The sequence below is a fragment of the Microcaecilia unicolor genome, chromosome 9 (genome assembly GCF_901765095.1).
Source record: "Microcaecilia unicolor chromosome 9, aMicUni1.1, whole genome shotgun sequence".
NCBI classification, from domain to species: domain Eukaryota; kingdom Metazoa; phylum Chordata; class Amphibia; order Gymnophiona; family Siphonopidae; genus Microcaecilia; species Microcaecilia unicolor.
The window spans coordinates 142,675,442-142,703,241 of record NC_044039.1 but is presented as its reverse complement, the minus strand read 5'-3'; the positions used below and the strand labels follow the sequence as shown (position 1 = coordinate 142,703,241).

Genomic DNA, 27,800 nt, shown 5'->3' with positions numbered 1-27,800 from the left:
CTGGGATTAACAGTAAAATAACACATCTTAACAGTAGCCCACATTGATAACTTCCTTCCTTACATATGTGTGCAATAGATCAAAATTGTCAAAGAAAATAGAGGGTCAATATTCAGCCGCGTCTGGGCTCTGGCATTGAATTTCCAGGTTTATGGAGCCGGCTAAACCATAGCCATTTAAGTGCGATATTAAGCACTTAACCAATAGGACTGACTTTGATGCAGTTCTATATACATGAAGTTACATTGGTAGGTTAAGTGCTGAATATCGGTATTTAACCAGCCAAATGGAGACTCTGCCCCTGGAATGCCCCCAAAATAGCCAGTTTCGCTTTGAGCATTACCCAGGCATTTTTAGCGGCACTATCTGGTTAAATGCCAGTGAACATGACCAGTTAGCCCCGAACCAGCGAGTTAACTGGCCAGGAACCATTTCTGGCTTTCAATATCGACCCCTAGGATTCTACGACCTACCATGGAAACAGTTTTTAAGTCCCAGGGAGTCCAAAGCCATAAGGCCACTACTGTTGTCTAGTCCACAGGATGAATACAGCAGAGAGATGCGGAAGGGTCCATTCACTTGGCCAATTTGGACCGTCATAGGTGCCCCTTTAATCCTGTGAGAGGAAGAAATAAGACCGAAGGCAGTTGTAAATTGGGAGTCAAGTACTGAACATATTCAGAGGAAGTTTTAAAACTTTTCAAAGGAGATTGTGTTACTGTTTTTGCAAGATAATTTTTGGGATGTCTAAGGCTAGCAGAAGCACATCACTTTGACATCCTAAAATTACTTACAGCCACTCAGGAAGGATAAGCAAGGGTGTATACCGGAGCCGCAGATGGTATAAGCTGCAGTCTAATTAGCAACTATTGGAGTTGGGACTCCGAACGGACCGATCAAGCATTTTCATGACACAAAGTTCACCCCTAACCAAGATAAGTATTGCGTTATACATCTGGTTGACATTTATAACTTGACAAACTAACATCCTACTATAATAGAGCAGTAGAGCATCAAGAGAAGGTGGAGGTAGGGGTGCGATGATGTCAAAATGGGAATAATCACAGCTCATTACTGTGAGTGAGTCCAGCCGGTTTCCCTTAGCACTGAGCACAATAGCAAAAGAAAAATAGAAAAATAAACACAGACTATACACTAGAAGGTTCTTTAGAACGTAAAGGGGTTTTTTTGAAGTTAAAATTTAATACCAAAAAGTGCAGAGTGATGCACTTGGGGTGCAGAAATCCAAAAGAGATGTACCAGATAGGAAGGGAGAGATTGGTAAGCTTGGTTTAGGACAGGGACTTTGGGGTGATGATGTCCGAGGATCTCAAGGTGATGAAACAATGCATCAAGGCGGTGACCAACCTCTGAAATTTATATGGGCTTCCGCCTTTGCGTGCATGTGCTGCTGCAGGGTGCACTGAAAAATGGCAAGGAAAGATCCAACATTCACAGACAAAATCATCTTGCTAGTAGAATTGAAAAAACAACCGCTAAACACCAATCAGCACCAACTGACAGAGATTACAGGAGTGCCAAAATCCACTGAGCTTGAACAAGTGACAAACCATAATACCAGGAGATTGATTTCTGGATTAAACCTTTTTTTTCATGTAGGCAGTTCGGTTACTTCTCTAGAGGCCTGTGCCGATTTTGTCCAGCTGCAATCAATGAAGAGAGCTTGTCAAGGTACGCTTGATCGGTACCTCCAAAGTTAATGCTCTTTTGAATGAGAAACTTTTATTTTAATTTATGCAAATTTAAATGTTTTCTTTTCCTTTATTTCAACTTTTGTGTTACCGAACAAAAGGAAAATTTGAAATTAAACTGTACTGTACTGTCTCTTTTTCTTCCACTTTGTGTTTGGACAGTAAATAATTGTTTTGACTTTTAGCAATCACTTGTACTGACTCTTTTTTTAACGGTAACATGTCAACTTCATTTTTTGGGGGCAGCTGCTTAATTGGGGCAATGTATTATAGTCCAGATGTGTCCCAATTAACCAGAATCAACTGTATATTTTATAAACCAGTGCAACTTTGTTTTTTTTCTGGAAGGGAAAGGCGTCTCTATGGCCTTTCCTACAAGCTCCTAGATGTTAGGTCTCTATTAGGGAATGAACATTGTATTTTCTTTTCCTGTAAAACTTTTCCCATTATTTCCAGCTTCCTATGGATTGTGTGCTTGGTTTATCCTCAATTATGTAGACTGTTGTAACTGAACTGTTTCCTTAACTATTGTGCTAATTAGTTCATTTTTTTTTTCATTTTCCAAATATTTTATTAATTTTCAAAGAATACAAATAACAGGAAAACAATGATGGAAAAACCTAGGAAGCAAGAAACACAACAGGTGGGAAAGGAAAAAAAAAAGAGAGAAAGGAAAGAAGAGAAAAAAGGAGGGGAAAGCATCCAGGTGTTTAACAAATAAGTCCTTTGTACTGGTTTAAGGTGTGGCCTGAATAGTTTGGAGGTAGTTTGTACATTTCTGATTTCCTTTTCAAAGATTACTCTTTGTTGTAAAATTTTTGAAATGCAAAAAAAAAAAAAAATCATACCAAAACAAGGTACTAGAGGGAGTAAGGAACTGGTACTTAAGATGCATCTGATCAATGAAACCCTCGCTCCCCCTTCCTAAGCCATATGTCTACTAGTGGCTGTTGATAGCTACATATGTCATTATTAGCTGCTAACAGTGCTAACATCACTAAAATTACAGTAGTACACAGTTATACTACCAATAACTGCCTTCACTCTTTCTAGAAGGTTTCAGTAAATTGCCTCAGATTTCAAGACCCTTCTCCATTCCCCGTTTGACCTTTTCCCACAACCCCAAGCACCATTGGTTAAGAACCTCTGATGTAAACCAAAGCTAGTCTTATCATGTCAATGTTCCTTCCAACCCCAGCTGAAGTTAAAATTTGGAATGGCTTTATAGTCCTCACTTGAATTCTCTGCTCTAAAGGCATGAAACCTCCTTTTAAACAATCTATTTCTTTGTCTGACTAACCAGAGGTCCTTTACCGATGATACCTCAGTTATGCACCCTGAAAAGATCTAAGGCAAGCTACCAGTCCCAACTCTCTATCATGTATTTGGGTCCCTTACTTCTTACAACTTTATGTAGCCTTCTTTTTTCCAAAAATTAAAAATCTTTGGTCAGTGACACACTTCTTTTATAGATCTGACTCAACACCCAACTAGCTCCCATTGGCATTATTGTATTAAAATCCTTTAATATAAATCTGTGTGTCATGATGCCATCATTTGAATGAGGGAACGTCATCAGCTATAGAAAAAAAAAGACAATTATTTTTGGGCTGCCATAATTTTCTTAGCATTAAATGGAGATACAAATATGATTTGGGCTATTGAAGTCTCTCGAGGTTCCAAGAATTCAAGTCTATTGGAGTGCAAAAGGCTATCGGGCACAATTTGCTTCTACCTTCTTATTTGTCCTTTTTAATCTTTAAGACTTAAGACAAAGCAGAAAAAAACAACATAATTCAAAATAACTTGAGTGTCTGTGAACACAGTTTGGTTGCTGTGGGAGCAAATGACATCATAAGAACAGACGCACAGCACAGTAAGAGATTACCAGAATCTCTCTTATCAGCCAAATTTCCTTCTGATTTATGAGAGTTGGTTTTATTTTTAAAATGCAGAACAAAAAAAAAAACAGTGGAACAAACTGTCCTCCTACCACCACATGAGTAAGTGTATAACACAAAACAAGTTCTCTTTGGTCAGCAGTCTCTGAAAATCAATAAAAAGTGATTGTCATTGTACATATTTAAGTTCAGAAAGAAATAGTTTGCAGAGTAAAACATTAAGCCTAATTTTATATATTTATTTAGATTTTGCTCACACCTTTTTCAGTAGTAGCTCAAGATGAGTTACGTTCAGGTACACTGGATATTTCTTTTTCCCAGGAGGGCTCATGATCTAAGTTTGTACCTGAGGCAATGGAGGGTTAAGTAATTTGCCCAAGATCACAAGGAGCAGTAGTGGGATTTGAACCAGCTACCTCTGAAGTGCAAGACTGGTGCTCTAACCACTAGACCACTCCTCCACTCCATATGTAGGTCATCTAAGGTGGGAAGTTATCAATGGGGGCTACTGTTAAGACGCGTTATTTTATTGTTAACTAGGTCTCATTGCATAAAATGAAACCTGTGCTAAAACAGCACAAGCTAGTGGTAAAATAACCCATCATAATGGTAGCCCATGATGACAACTTCCCCCCTAAATGGGAAAACGGATGTACACAATTAAAAGGCTCACTGAACATAGAGACTTTTGCAAAATACATATCAGGCTGCATTTAGGGGGAAACAGACATTTTATAATAAATGTTCAAAAAACAGTCGCATCACACAGGATTTTGTATATGTAAATAACAGCACTTACACATGTAAATAGCAGAATTTTCTCCCTACAAATTTAAACGGCAGTACTTACTTAACAAGACAACTCCATTTACCACTACCTTTGTTGCCCTCTACCCAACCAGTTTCTAACTTAGTCGCTCACTTTAGGACCCATACTGACGGCACCCAATGAATTTATAAGTCAAGTCTCCTATGTAGAAGCATGCCAAAAGCTTTGGTAAAATCTAAGTGCACCGTATCTATCACTCTACCTTGCCTCAGCTCTCTAGTCACAAGTCAAAGAAATTCATTAGATTTGTCTAGCAAGACTTACTTGTAGTGAACCATACTGCCTCAGGTCCTATAATCCATTAGATTCCAGAAACCTCGCTATCCTCTGTTTTAGAAGCATTTATATTAATTTACTCATCACAGAGGTCAACTGGCCTTTAGTTTCTAACGTCCTGTTTGCATAGAGAAAGACCACATCTGTCCTTCAGTCCTCTGGGACCTCTCTAGACTCTTAGGGGCCCATTTACTAAGACACGTAGGCGCCTACATGCATACATGCGTCAAATTCAGGGGCGTAGCTACATGGGGCCATGGGGGCCTGGGCCCCCGTAGATTTGTCCTTGAACCCCCCTGCCGATGACCTTCTTGACCCCCCTCCCACCACCAACCCGCCATTGCCTACCTTTGCTGGCAGGGGACCCCAACCCCCACCAGCCGAGGTCCTCTTCTTCCGTGGAAGGTGGATACAACTTTGCAGTTGTCCTAAGATAAGTGCAAGATTAATGCACCTTAGTGCCTCTAAAATTTAAGCATCTGGCTCAAGTGTGAAATGATAATTTAAGAGGTTTTTAGCCCGTGATGATTCCGAGGTGGCTCCCTTAAGTTGACTTAAGTGCTCCTTGGTAATTGAGGCTTTTTCTCACTTAAACTGTGCATCACTCATAACTATCATTATTTGGATGTCAGATACATACTTTATCATTGATAATCTACTGAAGATCATTCAAGCCCTAATTTATTATTATTTAGAGTAGTTCTCCTTTTTCTGGAGCCATATTGTAACCCACATGGATCCCATCCAGCCACACTGCTTTGTCTATCTTTTATGTAGCTAGCTCCTTACAAACAAGGTCGACTGAAAGTCCTGCAAGGTCTAGCATACTTCCATTCCTATTTGTGATTTTCTTCTGCGGTCCTGCTCCTGGCCCTTCATTTGTGAACACAGAAATACTTGTTAAGGAATTTTGCTTTATCCTTATGAGCTACATATTCCTCCCCTTCACCCTTGAGCCTCACAATGTCACTTTTGAACTTCCTCCTATCACTAGTATCTACAAAATGTATCGTTCCCCCCCCCCCCCCCCCCCCCATTTTACCATAGTGGATCTTTTTGTTTCCATTTGCATCTTTGCTTTCCTGACTACTTTACCAGCTTTTCTTGCTTTTCTAAATATTGTTGCCTGTATCCTTTTCCTGTGATCTCTTGTAGTTTATGAAGGCTAACCTCTTCTTCCTTACCCTTTCAGCTACTACTTTTGAAAACCAAAGCAGCCTTCTTTTCTTCTTACTTTTATTTACTGTCCTAACAAAAAGGCTTATTGCCTTTAAAATAGCTCCTTTCAATTTTGCTCACTGCTTTTCTCCCTCCCCCAGATGTTCCCATCTGGCTAACAATTCCTTCAGATATTCCCCCATCTTGACAAAGAATTTTTTTTTTGAAGCCTTGATCTTTTACTTTTGATGGAATAAACCTCATCCATTGGATGTCAGATGATCACCAACTATAATATGTAAAACACTGTCCCCATTTGTAAGCACCAGGTCTAGTATGGCCCCATCCCATGTAGGTTTCATTACCCATTGCTGGAACAGTTTGTGATAAACACAGTGTCTGCCCTTACTTGAGGAGGCCACCAGAGGGCGCTCTCCCACGGAAAACCGGGAAAATGCCCATTCTGGTCCCTAGGGGGAGCTCCAGGGATCTAGCAGAGTGTTGACTTGCATAGGCCAGTAGAGGGAGCTCCAGAGAGATAGCTGGGGGAGGGAGAAGAGACTTCTAGGCCCAGATCTTTCGAGAACCAGAGGGGCGAGGTCTCAAGAGGTGGGAAGGTTTATTAGACACCTCATAAATAGCTTCCTCTCCGTAGAGGAGGGAGTTTTGCCCAAAGGAGAAGAGATGGGAACCTGGAGACCTGAAGCCTGGACTGTGTGTCCGAAGTACTGAGAAGCAGGCTGAAAATCCTGGGATAAGAAGTCCCCAAAGTACTGAGGTTGAAACTGTGAAGTTTTTAAAATGAACAAACAGCCATGAGGTGGAGGATAGGACCATAAGGTTAAGGAGAGTAAAGAAGGCCTATCCAGGGGTAGTGGCTGTTATACCCTGAGACCCAGGTGTCCCACAGTAAATGGGCTCAGGGAATGAATTGGTAGTAAATGAATAATAGTTGGAAAGAAAGGTTCCCACAAGACAGAAGCATAGCTCTAATAAATGGAATTTACATGTACTCAGCTAATTTGCATATTTCTGAAAGCAGAGGAAAACGTGCTATCTTCCAGAGAAGGGTGACTAGGGGGCCCCACCAGAAGAACTGGTAAGGGGGTCAGTTACCAGGAGATACAGCGGGGAGGCAGGTCCATGACCGGATGTTAATGAAGAGGTCACCCTGAGGGAAAGAGGAGCCCCAAACATAGAGGCCAGTCACAGGACTCACAGAGGAGTCTTATTTCAAGGTTGTTCCTGAAGCAAAAGCCTGGGGAGGCCAGGTAGGAGCCACTAGAGGGCTACTGCACATCTGAGAGCACTCCTGCAGGCTTACAAGTTGTCCCTGTAGAGATGACTGCACAGCAGAGATGGCCCAATCAACAACTAGCTTATTGAAATCTTCTATTAGTAGTACTTTCCCTTTCACAGCTATATTGTGAATACCTTCAATTAAATCTCTGTCCATTTCTTCTACCTGTGAAAGAGGCCTGTATATGATACCAATGTAAATAGATTTTCCATGGCTTCTTTCCTGATTGATCCACAGTGCTTCTTCATTTTGTCACTTTAACATTATCTTTAACATGTGACATCACTCCACCATTCTTTCTTCCTACCCTGTCCTTGCTGAATAAATTATAACCCAGTATAACTATATCCCATTTCCATAACCACCACTAAATCCAAATCAGCCTCTTCCATCACAGCCTCTAGATCCAGAACCTTTTTTCCCATACTACAGGCATTAATATACACTGCTTTCCAGATGTTGCCTTTTTTTCCCTTTTCTATGAAGGTATTTAACATTTTACTTTAGGGCTTTTACCTACCTGGGGCCTTTTGTTCACCTATCCCCAATTATTCTAGTTTAAAGACTATTCAGTAGATTAGCCAGTCTCCAGCAGAAGACACTTTGTCCTTTCTTTGATAGATGGTCACCATCTCTACTCAGTAGTCTTTAGAAAATCATCTCATGGTCCAAGAAACTGAAATGCTCTCTGACACCATCCACGCAGTCATATATTCATCTCCAGCAGGGCCGTGCCAACACGGTAAGCGAGTAAGCATGGCAGGAGGGCGCCATCCTCTGGGGGGCGCCCCGCCGCACCATGCTTACCTCGCCCTCTTCTCCCCAGATGTTTCCTTTTTTTTTGTTTAAATTTACCTCTGTCCAGCGGCAGCGTAGTGTTAGTGAGAAGGAGGCGGCGCTCCCCCGCCCCGACGTGTCAGTCTTCCCTTCGCTCAGTTCCGCCTTCTTCTGACATCAGAAATGACATCAGAAGAAGGCGGGACACTGAGCGAAGGGAAGACTGTCTGACACGTCGGGGCGGGGAGCGCCGCCTCCTTCTCACTAATGCTACGCTGCCGCCGGACAGAGGTAAATTTAAACAAAAAAAAAAGGAAAAGGATCTGGGGAGAAGAGGGCGGGTAGTGTAGCGATCGTTTTCGGGGGGCACCGGAGAGGGGGGGCGCCAACTGCAGGTGGGGCGCTGGAGACCCTAGGCACGGCCCTGATCTCCAGGATGTGACCTTCTCTGCCTTTGCCTTTACCCTTGATAATAGCATCAATGAAAACACCACCTATACACCTATCTGCTTTACCATTTCTCCCAGAGCCATGAAATCACTTTTGACATGTTTGGTGGGATACCTATCAGTATCATTTGTGTCCACATGGATGAGCAGCACTAGATAATAGTAGGTTTGATGAGTCTCAGCAGCTCTCCATAATGTCTTGAATCTTGGCAACAGGCAGACAGCACACTTCCCAGGACATCATGTCTGGTTGGTAGAAGGACGCCTCTGTACCCCTCAGAAGGGAATCATCAACCACCAACCAGGTAGAATTGGGAAAGCCCTGCTTATCCCTGGAAATAAGCTACAGGAAATATATCTACTTTTTGGCCACTGTCAGACACAGGATGTTGAACTCGATGGACCTTGGTCTGACTTAGCATGGCTTTTGTTAATTTTCTTAAGTACTAGATTATGCAAATTCCAGAAGAGCCAATTAAGGATCTAAGCTCCAAAACTCACATTTTCTACATTTCTGATGTGTTTTACACACCAGAAAGAGAAGCACATTTACCCCTTCAATCACTCCTCCAAAGATCAGGTCCAAATGAGCAGTTAACTGTCACCACATATACATGACTCAGAGTAGGTCTAAATGCCAAAGGAACAGTTGTTAGAAGTATATATATATTGCTGTTGCAAATTATGCAGTGCACATATTTTTAAAGTCTGCCCATACAACTCTCAGAACACACACCCTTGAAATCTGTGTGCGAAGTAGCTTTTCTAAAATTGCCACTTCCACATGTATACTCATTTACTCATGTAAAGCAGATTTTTACATGTGGCATTTAACCTTTCCAAAATGGCCTCCAACTTATGTCTAATTAGAATCATATATGACCAAACCAAGCACAAAATATTTTAAGTCAAATTTTCAAAAAATCCAGGTATATTTTCTTATGGTCATGCTATGCTTATGTAATCCCCTGTTAAATTGGAATTACTAATGAAAATGAATCCCTGGTAGAGAATCACTGAGGGGAGTGACTGGGAGGTCCCTGGGTGGGAGGAAACCCCAGCCCATTGGGCGTGATTAGGGAATAAGATGCAGAAAGATAGTGCATATGGGTGAGTGACAGTGCTGGGAGGAGTTTGGAGGGATAAAAGTTTTTGCCTGTGTAAGCACAGGGTCTTTGGTTGCCTAGAGGTCTTAAGATCACCTTCAAACCCCTACCAAGTGACTGGTGAGAAGAAAGGGGGTCCTGGATTGCAAAGTAAAGTTTGGGCTGAAATTAAGGAGCAGTTATTGTCCTATTCAAAGTAACTGAAGAAGGAGCCAGAGCTTCGGGAGGATTGGGGCGTCCTGCAAGCGGGGTTCAGGGCAGGAAGGTGCCTTCTCAAGGCCAGGGTGTAGCCCTGCAAGATGCATCCATGGAAGGAGGACTGCCAGAAGGGTCTGTGCCTGGTGGAGGTGGAAAGAGTTGGAAAAGGAGAAACATAGCCCTTATGGTACATCTTGCTTCCAGGACAGACATGGATGGTGGTGTTGTGGATATGTACATAGCCTTGTAAATAACCCCAAGTAGGACAGTGGTAAAGGTGTTCCCGCTGAGAGCAACAGAAGTCTGGATTTAAATTATTCAGGCACTAATTAAATGACTGGTTGAAGATAAATTTAATTCGCCACCTGCCTGTTGCAGAAAATTCAATAAAAGTTGAGTTATTGCTTAAGCCGCTGGAGTGCAGCATGGTTCCTGGACGGTAGAGAGTGGAACTGTGAATGGGCCAGTGTCTTCCAACCCCTCCCCCCCCCTGGATCACTATTCCGAACCAGCTACCCACTCCCAGCTCAACTGGAGACTGATTGCAGTCCTGAGTGGGGTGAGAATGGCCTGAGTGAGCGATGTATGTTTATGGCAAGTAGACTATTTATTTAAAGACTGTACAACCTTGAATCTGGGGCTGCAGTGAAATAAGATGATGCTCTGGAATATTTGAAAGTAGGCCCTGCTCTGTTTTCAGGGAGTGACCTGAACAAAGGGGGTTACGTGACTGTGGGGCTCATTTTCGAAGCACTTAGACTTACAGAGTTCCATAGGTTACTATGAAACTCAGTGCTTTGAAAATAAGCCTCCACGCAACTTTGTAAGTCTATGAAAATGAGCCTCCACATCACGTGACTCCATTATCCAGAAGTGCTTCAGAGACTGGGAGACAAATCTTAGTCCGGCAGAAGCCATCAGCGGGTTACAGGTCTGATTGCAAATCATTTCTAATTCCATCAATAACAGAGCTACCCTGCATAGCCCCAACCTCTGAACAAATGATTCTTGTTAAGCCAATTTAATTTTCTTAATGGAATTGGGAGCAAAGACTTGTGTACATAGCGTACAAGACGGATCACTGCAGCAGGAGCAGCTGTTGCCCAGATAAGCAGAGCCTTGCAATACCTTTACAATCGATTTGCTCTCTGCTCTGATCTCAGTGGACCAGTTAATATTATTATGATTCTTAAACACCAACGATAAAGCTGCTGCATTATGTTTATATTTATTTTGATTTTGATTGATCACCAATTCATGGCAGAGCCAAATCTCAGCGATTTACAAAATTATAAGAGAAACATGAAAGGAATGCCACTTGAAATAGTGCAGGACGCAATCGCTCAAAAGGAATGCTACAGCATACTACATTGTACATAATGTATATTAAAAGAAACTAAAAAACATAGCAAAAATAACTTATCAATTCAAATTAAACCTGTGGCCACTATCATTGACCAGATGACCTTGCTCAGCATCTTACTAGGGCTGGCATTCTTCAGGAATACCAGGGGACCCTTTTACAAAGTTGCGTAGGTGCCTATGCGCATCCAATGTGCATCAAATTGGCACTACTGCCCGGATACCACGTGCCCCAGGTGGTAATTCCATTTTGGGGGCACATCCAAAACACGCAGTAGAAAATATTTTCTATTGTCTACCCTGTGGCGCTTACCCGGCGGTAAATCAGCAGTTCATGTGCGCTGACGCTTACCGTCCGGTTAGCACTTGAGACTTACCGCTAAGTCAATGGTTGGCAGTAAGGTCTCAGGCCGAAAATGAACAGGCGCTGGTTTTAATTTTGCCACACGTCCGTTTTCGGCCACAAAAAACAAATGCCTTTTTTCCAGGTGCACTGAAAACTGGACCTGTGCTAGTCCAAAACACGCCACTTTTCGGTGTGCCTTAGTAAAAGGGCCCCAATGTGTGCATCTATTCTACCACCAGTCTCCTTGTGATGAGGACCACACCTTAAGCCCACCCCTTCCATTTTTCTCTATGCCTGTTCCTAGCCAAACAAGGGCATTACTGAAGCTTACCTACTTTATCTCAAACAGAGTACCCAGATATAGAACAAAAAACATCCCTTCAGGTTTTTGCCAGAATATAATTACAGCTTTTTTCCTTTAAAGTACACTCTGAAACTGTCCACAGATTATTCAGGGACAATCAATGAATTTTCCTACAGTCATAGAATGGGAAACACCCTTGATGAATGACAACTTAATATGTAATTGGAACCCTCTAAATCATTACGGCCTGATAATTAGCACTATTTAACCAGCCAGGAATGGCTCCTGGCCAATTAAATAGTGCATAACCGGCTAAGTGCTAATATTCAGCATGGAGTGGAGCGGGTAGATATGAATAGCTTGTTTACTCTCTCCAAAAATACTAGGTCTAGGGGGCATGCAATGAAGTGACAAAGTAAATTTAAAATGAATCAGAGAAAACATATCTTCACTCAGTGTGTAATTAAATGCTTGCCAGAGAATGTGGTAAAAGTAGTTAGCTTAGTGGGGTTTAAAAAAAGATTTGGATAGCTTCCTAAAAGAAAAGTCCATAAGCCATTATTAAAATGGACTTGGGAAAATCCACTGCTTATTTTTGGGATAAGCAGCATAAAATGTATTGTACTGTTTTAGGATCTTGCCAGGTACTTGTGACCTGGATTGGCCACTGTTGGAAACAGGATACTGGGCTTGATGGACCTTTGGTCTGTCCCAGTATGGCAACACTTATGTACTTATATATGTACATGCATGAGAGAGATTTGCATGCCTACTACTTTCATTGTATGCTTATGCATATTCATTAGGGATGTCCCGAAAACCTGACCTGTTGGTGGCCCTTGAGGACTGGGATTAAAGACTAACCCCCCCCCCCCCCCCATATTCAGCCAGCGGCAGGCAGCGGTAGTCCCACCCCGAGTGTGCACCATTTCCGGGGGAAAAAAGAAAATCCCCGGAAATGGCTAGTGCAGCGGTAACCCAGTGGTAATCGGGCATCGCCGCACACTGCCCGGTTACCACCGGGTTACTGCCAGAGCCCTTATCACCACCTCAATGGGTGGTGGTAAGGGCTCCCCACCACATGGCCACAGGTGAGAGTTATCTCACTGCGTGACCATTTTTTTGGGGGGGTTTACTGGCTACAGGAAAAAGAGCCCTGGTGTGTGGGAAAAATGGTTCCTACCACCGGCGCAGGGCCCTTTTCCCACGCAGCTTAGTTAAAGGACCCCTTAACTGGCCAGTGCTGAATATTCACATAGCCGGTTAAGTTAGAGCCAGCCAAAAAAAAACCTTGTATATTCAATGCCAGTCACCAGAAATGACCCGGCATTAAATATCCAGGGTCAGCATCGGTGGCGGCAGCTAACTGTGCTACCTGTCGCTGGCTCAATATCAGGGGGGGGGGGGGGGGGTTAGTCTTTAATCCCAGTCCTCAAGGGCCACCAACATGTCAGGTTTTCGGGACATCCCTAATGAATATGCGTAAGAAAGGTAAGCATGCAATGAAAGTAGTAAGCACGCAAATCTCTCTCATGCATGTTCATTAGGAATGTCATGAAAACTAAAAAGAAGGGCGTCCCTGACAAGCACTTGGCCGACTTTACTTGGTCCTTTTTTTTTAAGACCAAGCCACAAAAATGTGCCCTAAATGACCACCGGAGGGAATTGGGGATGACCTCCCCTGACTCCCCCAGTGGTCACTGACCATCTCCCACCCCGAAAAATACAACTTTAAAAACTTTTGTCTTTTTTTTTTTTTTTTTTTTAGAGTATGGGTAAAGGACGTCCTTCGCTATGCCTCCATCCGTGCAACGGCAGTTGAGGATGTCCTTCGCTATTTATTTAGATTTTGCTCACACCTTTTTCAGTAGTAGCTCAAGGTGAATTACATTCAGGTACACTGGATACTTCTATGCCTCCGTCCCTGCAACGGCAGTTGAGGACGTCCTTCGAGTCCTTTGCTATTCCTCTGTCTCTGTGAGGATGTCCAAAATGTGGATGTTTGTGAGAAGGACATCCATGCCTGCTATGCCTCCAACACCCCTTTTATTTATTTAGATTTTGGATCACAAATAGCAACAGTGGGATTTGAACTGGCCACCTCTGGATTGCAAGACCAGTGTTTTAACCACTAGGCCACTCCTCTCTTTTGAAATTTGGCCATCCCTGTTGGGGGAGGCAGTATGCAGGTCCCTAGGGGGGAGGTATGTGTGTGTCAGCGGAGGCATAACGAAGGCGTGGACGTCCTTCTTTCAAACATTTTGGACATCCTCAACTGCCCCCCCCCACAGGGACAGCCAAATTTCAAGGGAGTGGAGCTGAGTGGAGGAGTGGCCTTAATGGTTAGAGCACTGGTCTTGCAATCCAGAGGTGGCTGGTTCAAATCCCACTGTTGCTACTTGTAATCCAAAATCTGAATGAATAAAAGGGGTGTCAGAGGCACAGCAAGCATGGACATCCTTCTCACAAACATCCACACTTTGGAATGTCTTACTCACCTTGAGCTACTACTGAAAAAGGTGTGAGCAAAATCTAAATAAATAACAAAGGACATCCTCAACTGCCATCACAGGAACAGAGGCATAGCAAAGGACATCCTTCACCCATACTCTAAAAAAAAGACAAACATTTTTAAAGTTGTTTTTTTCAGGGTGGGAGGTGGTTAGTGACCACTGCATGCCTTTTTCCATTCAGTTAGTGCATCAGTTAGTCCACTGCAGTGCCCCCTAGGGTGCCCGGTTGGTGTCCTGGCATGTCAGGGGGACCAGTGCACTACGAATGCTGGCTCCTCCCACGACCAAATGACTTGGATTTGGTCATTTTTGAGATGGGCATCCTCGGTTTCAATTATCGCCGAAAACTGGGGACGGCCATCTCCAAGGTCAACCTAAATGTTGAGATTCGAGTGTCCCCGACCTTATTATTGAAACGAAAGATGAACGCCCATCTTGTTTCGATAATACGGGTTTCCCCACCCCTTCACAGGGACGTCCTGCGAGGACACCCTCAGGAAAACTTGGGCACCCCGTTCGATTCTGCCTCTCCACAGGTTTCTCCCAAGGAGGTTTAATTGTCAGGAGACAGCAGGAACGTGCTTGGCCCATTATCTGGCCTGAAGCCAGTAGTTCGAGCTTGCCGACATATTGAGTTACGAAAACAATAGCATACGCTTATTAGAAATAAGGACTGCCTATGCGAGGCTTGGTGTAGACCAATAGTTTGCTTTGATTTGAGTGCATCAAGAGAGTGGCTATGGCTTCACCCTTTTCACGTGATGCCGTCTTCTGTCAATTAAACCTCCTTCTTCAGTCTCTGTTATTGGCTCTTCCAACTTTCATGATCCCGATGTCCTCCATGGGATCTCCAAACCCTGCTCCACAAAGGAAACAGCGTTTGCCATTGTCCTGGTTGCCAAAACTGCCAAACAACTATGCTGCTGAGAAACCCTCTCAGCAACTGTATCCATAGCTTCAACTGGCACAATCACACTGCTTGCACCATTTCCTAATATCATAATTACTGCGTCATTGTCCAGAGCTAGCACTGGAACTGCCCCCACCTTCAAGGAGGCAGTGGTGGGAGCAAGCAGAGGGGGTGGGGGGGGGCTTCCTCTTTCTGCACTGCCAGCAAGGACAGTCAACAATTCAGTTAACATCCAAAGAAACCACAAACTGCAGAACAGAAGACTGACCAGACGGTAAGGCAATTAGGTTCACAACCCAAACTTTACTCTTCCATTTACCCATATTGGAGAAAACTAATGAACAGAAAAATAAAACAATGTGCTAGCTCAGCTGAGAGCACCCTGTTCAAATGTGCCACTCCAATGCTATCTTGAATCCTCGGGCATTAAAATTAAAATGGTTTCTTGACCTCGGAAAATATCTTGCTATTGTGGCATCAAACCTGAACCTGGAGACATTCCTAGATAATAAAAAGATGCTGCCAACAATATACAGAGGTTGTTTAATTTATTTTATATTAGTATGCCTGACAGTATGGTAGATAAACACGTTTGCAAAGTATTTGTTACAGCAGACCAAATTCTGCTGCATCGAATCCTCCTTACAACAAAACACATTTGACTTCCACAACCCTTGTTGCCTCTAGTAAAAATCCAAACATTAAAACTCCTCCTTTGACTGTTATTTGGTTGATGGGATTAGGAGGGGTTCCTGGCAGGGACTGGCAGTTCCAGGAAATTCAATTTGAAAAGTAACACAGATCTATTGCTAGGATTCTGCCGAAGTCAGACAAGGCAGCATGATGTGAGCTCTGATTCATACAGTCAGTGTGTGCTTAACAGATGCTCTCTGAAGATGCAAAGGAAAGGACAGCAACAAGGTAACGAAAGGATGGTCCTTTTTCTTTGCATATCAAATCCATTTGCTGTTGCTATCATAGGCGCTCGGTGGCCCAACTGTTTGGGGAGGCTAAAGGGGGCGGGGTTAGGGGTGGGGCCAGGGGTGGAGCTTAAATCCATAATTGTCTGATAACACGCAGAAAAAATAAATAAATAAAAATAAAAGTCAGAATTAATACCTTTTATTAAATTTAGATATTAGATATGTATCATATGTCAAAGAATAAAGTGGTTGCTCAAAGCATATACTAACCACAATCGCTCAACTACAAAACACTATGCACAACTTTGTCCAAAAACACACTCAGAACCTTATTGTACAATAAATATTACACTGGGCAGACCTAATACACCAATATACCACCCATACGGAAAATGCATTAGTGAATCATTGAGATCTGGTCTTTTTCCTAGTGCTTGGAAAAAAATGCTTAAGCTACTTTAGATCCAACTGTACCTGGAATTATAGACCTGTGACAAATTTGCCGTTTTTGTCTGAAGTCTCGGAGAATGTTATTCTAACTCAATTGCTTGATTTCGTAGAAACTCATGGGATTTTGATTATCAGTCAGGTTTTTAAAAATGTCATGTCACTGAGATTGTTTTATTAGATAAAGCTGATGAATGTTGGAGATATCTTGACAAAGGAACAGATGTTCTTCTAGTGTAATTAGATCTGAGTGTTGCATTTGACACTTTGGATCATTCAGTTATGTTAATGTGATTGGCTGAAGATGGTATTTCTGGTACAGCTTTGCTTTGGTTTGAATCGTATCGGGAAGGTAGAACTCGGCAGAACTTGTAGGTCAGATTTGTCTAACCCTAAACCACTGTTGTTTGGAGTACCTCAAGGCGCCCTCTTATCACCGTTGTTGTTTAGTTCATATATTAAGCCAGTTGTGGATATTGTTTTGGATTATGGTTTTCATGTTCGCTCTTTTGCTGATGACATATGTTCCTTTGGGTGTTTCTCATGATAGTCAGCTTGATAAGTGTCACAGGTAGTTGGGGAAATGTGTGCAGAGGTTAAGCAGATTAGTGCACATTGTCAGAAATGCATACGGTTGACTAATGCTGCTGTTACAGCAGCACAAATTGATAGGTGAGGTTAGGGTTAGACAACTGTTAGCAGTCTGAACCCCAAGTTTGCTGGGCCACAAGTAATAGCAGCCATGTCAAGATGTCTCATATATGTTCCATCTGCTCTTCTGCACACAGGTGAGTCACGGCCCTATACATTGCCAACCAAGACCACCACCTGCAGGGGCTCAGGCTGCTGAGGAGGAGTAGGAGTTGGCCTAAGCCCCTGAGCTACAGGCCACAGTGCCCCTACCACCACCACAGGCACAGGCCACAGTACAACCACCACCGGAGGCCTCAGGACCCTCACCACCATCAGAAGGCCAGACACAGGATGAGGAACCCCAGGCACCTGCTGCAGAGGCACAGCGAGAAGTCAACCTGCCAGAGCTAGCACCCCCTAGTGCCAGAAGATGTAGAGAAGGATGAGATGGATCCCGGGCAGTGGTGGCTAGACCAGAGAGACATACTCCAATTAACCAGGCAGCTGGTCAAAGATGTCTCTGCATGGAAGGATTCCATGATTATGTATCAGGAGCATCAGGAATATGCTTTGGACAGCCTGAGTAACATAGCAGACAGACAGGCCAATTCACTGGCCTCTATTACAGACTCCCTTAGGGAGCTTGTGAGGAGGCAGCCTATCTGTGCATCAATGCAGACAGTAGCCCCCATGGAGGAGAGAGCACCTGAGACGCTTCAGCCACCCAGCACCCCAGCAGCTGCATTGCAGCAGGAAGAAGCCAGGGAAATAGAAGTGGAGGAGGAGGAGGAGGAGAGAGGTACTACCTGTAGGCTGCACCTCTGTGCCACAGTGCACATACCTTTTGGGGGGATGGGAGGACATAAATAGGGGCAGAGGGGTCCTTAGGTGTGGATGGAGGTGGAGGAGGGTCACAGCAGAGGGAGGATGGGAGGGGAGGGAAGGGGTGGATCACAGCATGAAGTGGGGGTGGGAAGGTGGTTCACTGTTTAATTTACTAGCATTTTGGTTCATTCCTTGTTTGTTTATTTTTTACTTGACTGTTTATTAACAAAAAACACACATAAAGAACTAGAGCTGCACCAAGTATTTGTAAGCGATTCGATTTGGCCTCAAATAGCTGAACCTGTCACTGTAATAGTACCCCTATACTGTATTTGTTCACACCAGAGTCTGTAACCACCTCTCCGGAACTATGCAAGCCACTTTGAGCCTACTAATAAGTGGGAAAAGGTGGGATACAAATGTAACAAACAAATAAATTATTTGTATTCGGCCAAATACTGATTTAAATTTACAAATAATCCGGGGCTGTACTGTGCTAAATCCTACTGAAGCAAACTCTTGATCTCTAATTTCACGTTGCTTCTTTTATTATTTGTTATGTTAAAGCTCAATGCCCATTATTCATATTCGGTATTTGTATTCAGCTGAATAATATTTTTCATTAGTCATATTAGGCTGAATAGCAAAATATACTATTCAGTGCAGCAGAACACAACAGCACGCGCTAATACATTTTTCCATGAGAACTCCTCCCCCACCCCCACCTATTCCCATCCCTCCTCCTCCCACTCTCGAAGCCAAATAAGTTTGTATCAAAGTCCAGTGTCTACTGGTATCCTGCAATCTGTGTTCCTTATAAGCCAGTGTTTCCCAAACTGTGCGCCATGGCACCCCAGTACACCGCGGCAAACTCAGAGGGATGTCGTGGGGCAGATGAGAGGTTCACAGGCAAGCACCGAGACACTACTTAAATGTCAACATATTTAAACAAAGTTGTATGGAGTTCCAGGAAATCTTCATGGCTGGGGCAAGCTACCGATCACAACTCAGCTATGATTGGTCATGGAGTGATGTAGCCTGTCTAGCTCCTAAAAGGGTGATCCTGATTAGGAAGCAAAGAGTGAGGCTCTTTGTTTCCAAATCAAGATCACCCTGTTAGGCACCAGACAGGCTCTGCGGTGACCAATCACTGCTGATATGTGATCGGTATCTTGCCCCCAGCCATGTGTGGCAGGAAAACAGCGGTCCTCTGTCACAAGAAAGATTTTGTGCGCAGCTAGCAGAGAGAAAGAGATAAAGGTAAGCACAATTAATCCTGTCCCTGTAGGAACGGCAAGTTTAAAAATCACAAAACCAATGGGAGGCTTCTGGGTTAGCTACAGGCACCATGTGGGAATCGCTGTCGCTGCCAGGGACCCGTTCAAACAGAGGGAGAATTGTAGGTGGGGTGATGGAGGGAAGGAGAGATGCTGCAGGAGGAATGAGGGGTATAAGTGTTGGACATGAGTTGGAGAGGGAGGAAGGGGTGAAATCTTGTATATGGGGGTCAAGGGGGAGGATGAGATGCTGCATGGAGAGGGGAGAGGAGCCAAAGAGGGAGAAATGTTAGACATAAGGGTGGAGGGACTACTGGACATGATGTGTAGCGGGGGAGGGGGGTGGTAGATACCTATGTGGCCGGGGGGAAGATGGAGACCTATGTGGTGTGGGGGGGGGGTGCTGCAAAAAAATTTCTCAGACACTAAGGGTGCCTTACCGAAAAAGTTTGGGAACCACTGCTATAAGCCGCCATTTGTTCCATTTTACAAAGTAAAATGCAAGTCTTTGGCGTCATCTTGTGGTGAAAAGTGGATCTGCAGATTTCCAAGCTGCAAAGTTCTTTAGTAAAAGTAATGTCACTCCCTATAATAACAACAAATTCAGACTGAACATATGACCAAAAGGATGCAATAATCAAACATTCCCACCACACATGTAAAAAGGACCCAATACTTCCAACATAAAGGATTTGCTTTGAAATCCTGCTTAATAGCAATTTCAGTCCATTCTCTTGTAACTGAGCTGAAATAGAATAAGAGTTAGTACAACAAATTATCTCTTGCCACCTCTGGTCAGAAACAGATAATCCCGTCTGTATCCCATGCCTCTATAATTTAGATCATGCTTCTTTAAGGTTGATTATACAGTCCATGGTGCCTGCTTACCTGGACTATTATAACTCAGTTTTTATAGGGGGAAATGATCAAATTCCAAAAAGATTGCAAACACTGCAAAACACAACGATGTGTTTGAATGATAGATCTTCTAAGTTTGAAAGGGTTTGTGAGACTTCACTGGTTACCAGTTAGGGCCCATGTTGTTTTTAATGTTTTTTTTCATTGGTTCATCAAATAGTATCTGGTTTAGCTCCTAACTATATGCTTCAACTGATTGATTTACCTGCCAGAAATTCCAGGGCTTCTGCAAGATCTTCTATGATGTTACACTTTCCTCATTCCAAGAAGGTTAGATACAAAAGAATTTTTGCTTCTTGCTTCTCTTATGGTGGAGCTCATTGCCTCTGTCTTTAACATCTGAGCAGAATTATCTCTGATTTAGAAAGATGTTAAAGACTTTTCTATTTAACAAGACCATACAGTGAATATCAGTTAAAGGAATTTCCCCTCTGTTGTTAAAATATTTGTTAAAAAGTTCTGTTTTTTTCTTTTTCTTTTTGGTGATGTACCTTGCTGGGTATGCCTAGCTTTTCTTGTTGCAAACCTCATTGAACTCTTCGGGGTATATCGCAGGTTAGAAGTATTAAATTGTATTGTAATTGTATTATATATAGAGGAGCTTGGAAAATTCATACTGTTTGATAATCTTATAAAAGCATGATATTAATCCCTTCAGGGATTCCCGTCTAGATCAGAGGACTTCCAATGCATTTCTGTCCCTCTGGACCACCGTCCAGTATACCCCAGAAGATAAATAGTGGCACAATCTCAAATAGATGTAAAAGTCAGAGCATGGGAGATGAAATATTTCATCAGTTTCAAATGAATTGAAACACCCATCCTCAAAAAGCTGATACGTAGGGGTCACCCACAGGTAACGTCACTACCACATAACAGAGAAATCGGCATGTACCAAGAACGCCACTGTGTACCAAAATTTCCCTTAGCAGATATGAGCCACATCTTTTTTTTTTTTTTTATTTAATTAAGCTTTTTAACAAACATAAATTTACAATTATGAGTGATAATACACTACTTGGAAATTATACATAATATAACAATAGAAATTCTTAAATTCAAGTTTCACTGACTATCGACCACAAATTAAAGAAATAATCCAAGATGCAAGATTATATACTAATCTAAAAGAAATTTTTAAGGTAATACAAATAAATGATGCGCCTATCCCGGGTGTTCCCTTCATGTCTGTTAAACAGTGAACATATGGGGCTATACCACTACATTTACTTCTTCCCTACTTAGTAAAAATTCCTCCAATTGTTTAGGGTCAAAGAATTGAAACTGTTTAGATTGAAATAGAATTCTACAAATACAAGGAAATTTCAATAGGAAGTTAGCTCCTATTGCCAAAGTTCTTGTGCGCAAAGCCAAAAAGGCTTTACGCCTTTTTTGAGTCTCTCTAGATAAATCAGGGTAGATTCTTATTTTAGACCCCAAAAAATTTGAATCCAAGTGTCTTAATGAGAGCCTCAATACTGCATCTCTGTCCATTTCCAAAGCAAATGTGACCAATAAAGTTGCCCGCTTTGTTACAACCTCAAGAGACGACTCCAAAAAGGAGGTCAGATTCAACTCCCTACCATCCTGGAGAGGTTCCCCTGATTCCTTACATGGATCAGTTTGTAAATAGAAAGCACGAGTTATTGGTGGTAGGGAGGTATCTGACATACCCAGTTTTTCAATAAGATATTTCTTAACCATCTGAACAGGTGCAATCAAAGGTGAACTGGGAAAGTTAATCAGCCTTAAATTTAATCTTTTAGACTGATTCTCGAGATATTCCAACTGTCTAGAGGTAAAGTTCTTATCTTTAATTAGTGTTTGACCCACAAGTTCCAATTTTAAAGCTTTTTCGGTAAGAGCTTTAATTTCCCTGGCTTGAGAATCAGTCTTTTTCAATTGAGAGAGTGCAGTTTCTGATAAAGACTTTATAGTTGCCGCATTTTTAACCACCAAAGATTGTAGGGAAGCATGTGCTGCAAAGGTTAAGTCCCAAAGTGACTCCAGGGTCACTACGGCAGGCTTTTCCATTTTCCCAAAGGTCAACACAGGAAGCGGTGCTTTAGCAGCCTGCTCCAGAATACTCACTGTCTGGGACAACAGCACAGGAGAAGATGTCATTTCTGGGGCTTCTAGGCTGGCAGCACCATGATCTTCACTTGGCTCCAACAGGCTCCCTCCCTGGTCACTCCGATTTCCACTCTGGGCTGGGGCGGAAGGGCTCTGAAGAAAGCCTCCACTTCCTGGTTGTGGGGGAGCCGCACGTTCGACAGGGCTCAGGGAAGCCCCGTCTGCACTGTCGGCCAACGCCAAAGCGCCAGTCTCCTGAGACGGAGTAGAAACTCTCCCGGGACCCAGTGCGACTCCAAAGTCCTCCAGTCGCGCTTGTCAAAGCTGGCTAGACCCGCCAGTGAGAGAGGGATTCTCCCTGACTTTACCTCTCCGTTTCCCCATAGCGAGGATCAGGTAAGGAGCCAGCCGCTACAGCGTTGTATGGAGGAGAGTGAGACGCGTCTGGTAGTGCGTCTCAGACCATCGCCATCTTGGATTCAGCCACATCTTTTAAGAATATGTCTAATTAAGGGATCAACTGTGTTAGCCCAGGAGATTTGCCAGGAATCCCAAGAACTCCCATACAAAGGCAATTTCTCTAAATATGATTGCTCACTTTGTACATATGGTTTAAGTGCCCCACAAGGCCTCCAGTTCCAAATATGTCATATCTGCATTGCCAAATAGTAAGATTTAAGATCAGGCGCTCCCAATTCTTTATGTTTCATTAGCACCTTGTGAGAAACTCTTGGACGCCTACCACTCCAGATAAATTGGGAGATTAAGCATTGCCACTGCCCCAGAGTCTTACAATGGATAGAAATTGGCAATGATTGAAACAAATATAATATTCATTTTAATAATAGCTACTCTCCCTAACCAAGGGGCCCTTTTACTAAAGGGTTGGCACATGGCAACAGGCTTGTCGCATGCCAATCTGGAACTACCACCCCCCAGCAAGCGCCATCACTACCACTACAAAAATATTTTCCATTTTTGTAGCTGTAGTGCTTACCCAGTGGTAATTGGGCAGTGCCGAGCACTGCCTGGTTACCGTGGATTAGAACGGGAGGCCTTACCGCCACCTCAGTGGGTGGTGGTTAAATGCTTCCCCCCAAAATGGCTGCATATCAAGTGGTTCACTTACTGCAGGGCCATTTCTTTTCCAGAAAAAAGGTCAGCCTTTTACCTGCTGCAGTAAAAGGGGGCCTCAGTGCACATCAAAAACTCGCGCTGACGCTAGCGCAAGTCCTCTTACCATAGCTTAGTAAAAGGACCCCTAAAAGTACGGCCCTCTATTCCATGCCTGGAGATCAATTTGAATCTGCCTTAGCAACAGTGCATAGCACCATAACACTGTTCAATACAAGGAGTAACCTTGACTCCATTCCAGCATTTATATCTATATCAACTAGAGAATCAAAGTGGGTTACATAACAAAAAAATTAATAATCCTATATCTACATATATTATAAAAACAATGACTTACAAAAAGATTATTTCTTATAAAGTAGATCCAAAGTATTTGTTAAAATGATGAGTCTTCAAAATTTAATGAGATAATTATTTACTTTCTGAATATGTACAGGTAACACATTCCATATTCTACTCAATTGATGAATGAACTATCATGAAACCGCCTAAGTGTGACATCCTTAATAGAAGGAAAACCCAATCTCCTAGAATTGATTATGTCCCTAAGGTCCACAAAGATTTATATTGTCCACTGGGACATCTGATAGTTTCATTACGAAACATGGTTTTGGAGCCCTTAAGTAAAATTTTGGGCATATTCTTAAACCCTATGGCTAAACAAATGGTCTCCTACATTCAAGATACTACTCATTTCCTATGTGATATCCAAAATATGCAATTGTCTGCTTCTACTATATTTGTGTCATTGGATGTTAAATTGCTTTACATCCAGATCCCCCAAACAGAAGCATTGAACATCACCGGGAGACTTTAGATCACCGTGAGGGGGCACAGAGGATTTCTACTAATTTTTTATGTCTTTAGTAGAATTAGTAATTATGAAGAACTGTTTTTGGTTTCAGGGTTCTTTTTATGAACAAAACAAGGTGTTGCAATGGGTGCTTCCTTAGCCCCTTCGGTGGCCACATTATTTGTAGCCAAATTTGAGGAATAGCATATCTATACATCTAGCTGGTTTAAATTTATACGCCATTGGCGAAGGTTTTTTTTTGTTTGTTTTTTTTTGTTACATTTGTACCCCGCGCTTTCCCATCATGGCAGGCTCAATGCGGCTTACATGGGGCAATGGAAGGTTAGGTTCCTAGGTGATGTGTTCTTTTTGTGAGAGGGTAATGAGACTGAGTTACAATCATTTCTTTAATGGATCAATGGATTGACCCCCCTCGTTGCAATTTACAATGACAGCTAATAAATATAGGCTCAATTTTTTAGATGCTAGGTTGGCAAGATCAGGCTTTCAAATTAAAACCTTTTGTATAGCAAACAGGTTACCAGTGATACCTTTCTTCATTTTAGTAGTTGTCACCCTTACAAACTAAAATGTAGTTTTTCTATTAGTCAGTTCCTGCAGCTTCGCATGATCTGTTCTACTAATGAGGAGTTTGAGAAACATGCTGCTTATTTGAGTTCTAGATTTGGAGAGCATGGTCACCCTAGAGGGATTATCAGACGAGCTTAGTACAGAGCGAAATGTGGTCACAGGGAGGCTTTGCTTACTTACCGCAATAGCTCTCATGAGGACAGACTGGTGGCAGTATTCCCATTTACATCTCAAGTTAATTTAGCTACTGCTTTGATAGACAAACATTGGGAAGTGTTCTCTTTGCATTGGTGCTTTGAACAGCACCCTTTGATTGCCTATCAAAAGGGGAAATTGATAGGTGTGATTCTATCTTATAAGTGGATTGATTATCAGACTGTAGGTCATGTGCCTGGGCATACTAGATGAGGGAGTTGTCAGTATCAACACACCATAGGGGGTTCAGTGTGGTCTTTGAACAAGTATCAGAGAGTTTTGAGTCCCAGAACGTCCTCTACATGTGACTCAAGTAATGTCATTTATGCAACATTATGTCTGTGTGAACTTATTTATATAGGACATTTTAGTAGATCGATCAAGTTCAGACTCAATGAACATAAGTCTCGCATAGTATATAAGGTGTCTACTGCCCCACTTGTCTCGTATTGGATGCAGATAGGCCATAAGCCCAGTGACATAAAGTGAAGAATTATTGATAAAGTAGAATTGGATTGTGAGGGTGGCAACAGTGAGACTTTATTAAATTTAAAAGAACAACAGTGGATTTCCAATTGGGTACATTGGCTCCGGGTGGGTTGAACCTGGAAATTGATTGGTGGTCAGTAATTTGACAGTTTGTGGTTGGATAGGAAGGGTTTAAAGCTGAGGGGTGGAGTCTGGGTGCCATTTTGAATGAATTAATGACTGTAGATACACTAAGAGGGGCATAATTGAACGAAAACGCCTATCTCCATGGGCGTTTATCTCCGAGAACGGGTCAGTGAAGGGGCGGACCGAACCGTATTTTCGAAAAAAATAGACGCCCATGTTTTATTCAACAATGTGTGAGCTGGGCGTTTTTGTTTTTCAGCGATAATAGAAAATGAAAGCGCCCAGCTCAAAAACGAATAAATCCAAGACATTTATTCGTGGGAGGGGCCAGGATTCGTAGTGCACTGGTCCCCCTCACATGCCAGGACATCAACCGGGCACCCTAGGGGGCACTTTTACAAAAACAAAAAAAAAGGTCAAAGAGCTCCCAGGTGCATAGCACCCTTCCCTTGTGTGTTGAGCCCCCCAAATCCCCCTCAAAACCCACTGCCCACAAGTCTACACCATTACTATAGCCCTAAGGGGTGAAGGGGGGCACCTACATGTGGGTACAGTGGGTTTGGGGGGGTTGGACGACTAATAAGCATTAAGCAGCACAATTGTAACAGGTAGGGGGGGATGGGCCTGGGTCCACCTGCCTGAAGTCCACTGCACCCCCTAACAACTCCTCCAGTGACCTGCATACTGCTGCCAGGGAGCTGGGTATGACATTTGAGGGTGAAAATAAAAATGTGTGAAACATCATTTTTTTGTGGTGGGAGGGGGTTAGGTACCACTGGGGGAGTCAGGGGAGGTCATCCCCGATTCCCTCCAGTGGTCATCTGGTCATTTAGGGCACTTTTTGGGGCCTTATTCGTGAAAAAACAGGGTCCAGGAAAAGTGTCCTAAATTCTAGCTAAAAACGCATACTTTCTTCCCATTATCGCTGAAATGCGCCCATCTTTGTTCGGCAGATAACCACGCCCCAGTTCCGCCTTCGCCACACCTCTGACACGCCCCCATAAACTTTGTCTGCATCCGCGACGGAGTGCAGTTGAAAACGCCCAAAAATCGGCTTTCGATTATACCGCTTTATTCGTTTTTGTGAGATAAACGTCCATCTCCCGATTTAGGTCGGAACTTGGGCGTTTTCTCGTTCGATTATAAGCTGGTAAGACAAATTGCTAGGTAAGAAAAAATTGGGGGGGGGGGCAGTTGTCTTTAGTTTTACATTGTATTATACAATTGTAATATAGCATTGCTTTGCTTTGTAGGATCAGTCCTGACGCAGCATGTCGAAACATGGGCCATGTTGGTATGGGTCCGTACATCGTTTAGCTAATCAGCATAAATAAAGCTATGTGCTTTTTATTATATATTTAAAAATTGTAGAAAAAAGTTGTGAGAGTTATAGAATAAAAACTGCATAGACAGATGACAATTCCAGTGAGTCACAGGGTGAGTGCCTTATGTGCAAAAAAAATCACTGCTGAGGTCTAAATATTGTAAGTTTTGAATATTGACAATCCCTGAATATATGGATTGGTGTTGGGTTGTATAGATTGGATAGTCATAGAATGAAAATCTTTTCTCTTCCTGTAGGCTCTCTTCTTCTGCCCAGGTGGTTTAAGGGTAACGTGCATGCAGTCTATTGCCCCCAACACTAAAGGAAACTGAGCAATGCCATAAAATTCCCTCATGGTCTACTGCCTCTGCTCAAGGGTACGTGGAAAGGTGACATTGTCATGCAGTTGCCTGAGCAGAGCAAGCAAGAAGGAATCTATACAATGGCCGGTGGCAGACTGTGTGATGCCCGTGGTAACCCCAACAAGTTGCTGGAAGCTTCCAGTAGACAGGTAGGACAGAGCTGTGGTGGCCCTCACAGCCACTGGCAAAGCATGGTTCCTCAGGGTGGGGGTCTCAAGATCATTTCTTAACAGCTCACAGAGGTCAGCAATGGTGGCCCTATTGAATCTGGTTCTCTGAATTGCCTCTTCCTCTGTAAGCTGGAGGTAACGCTCTCTGAGCCTGTACTCCCTGTGGGCCTTGTACCTATGTCTCTGACACTGGGACTGTACCGACACTTGACTTTGGACCTGTGCCTGGAAAGATGCCAGGAACAGCTGTCATCTCCTCTGCCACCTCCTCTCTGCCACCCTTGCCATCTGATGTTGCTGGTTGTACGGCCACCATGGAAAAATCATGGCTGATACTGCAAGCCGGGTATCTCAAATATAGCAGGCTAAAAATGAAAAC

General features: G+C 43.0%; 1 protein-coding gene across 1 annotated transcript in view; it reads right to left on the bottom strand.

The window, feature by feature from the left end:
• The window catches only part of LTK (leukocyte receptor tyrosine kinase), a 251,737-nt gene that overhangs the window by 114,745 nt on the left and 109,192 nt on the right, over positions 1-27,800 (bottom strand). Inside the window, exon 4 of the mRNA XM_030215372.1 lies at positions 474-616. Coding sequence (XP_030071232.1) covers positions 474-616 — 143 coding nt within the window. The remainder of the gene's footprint in view (positions 1-473; positions 617-27,800) is intronic.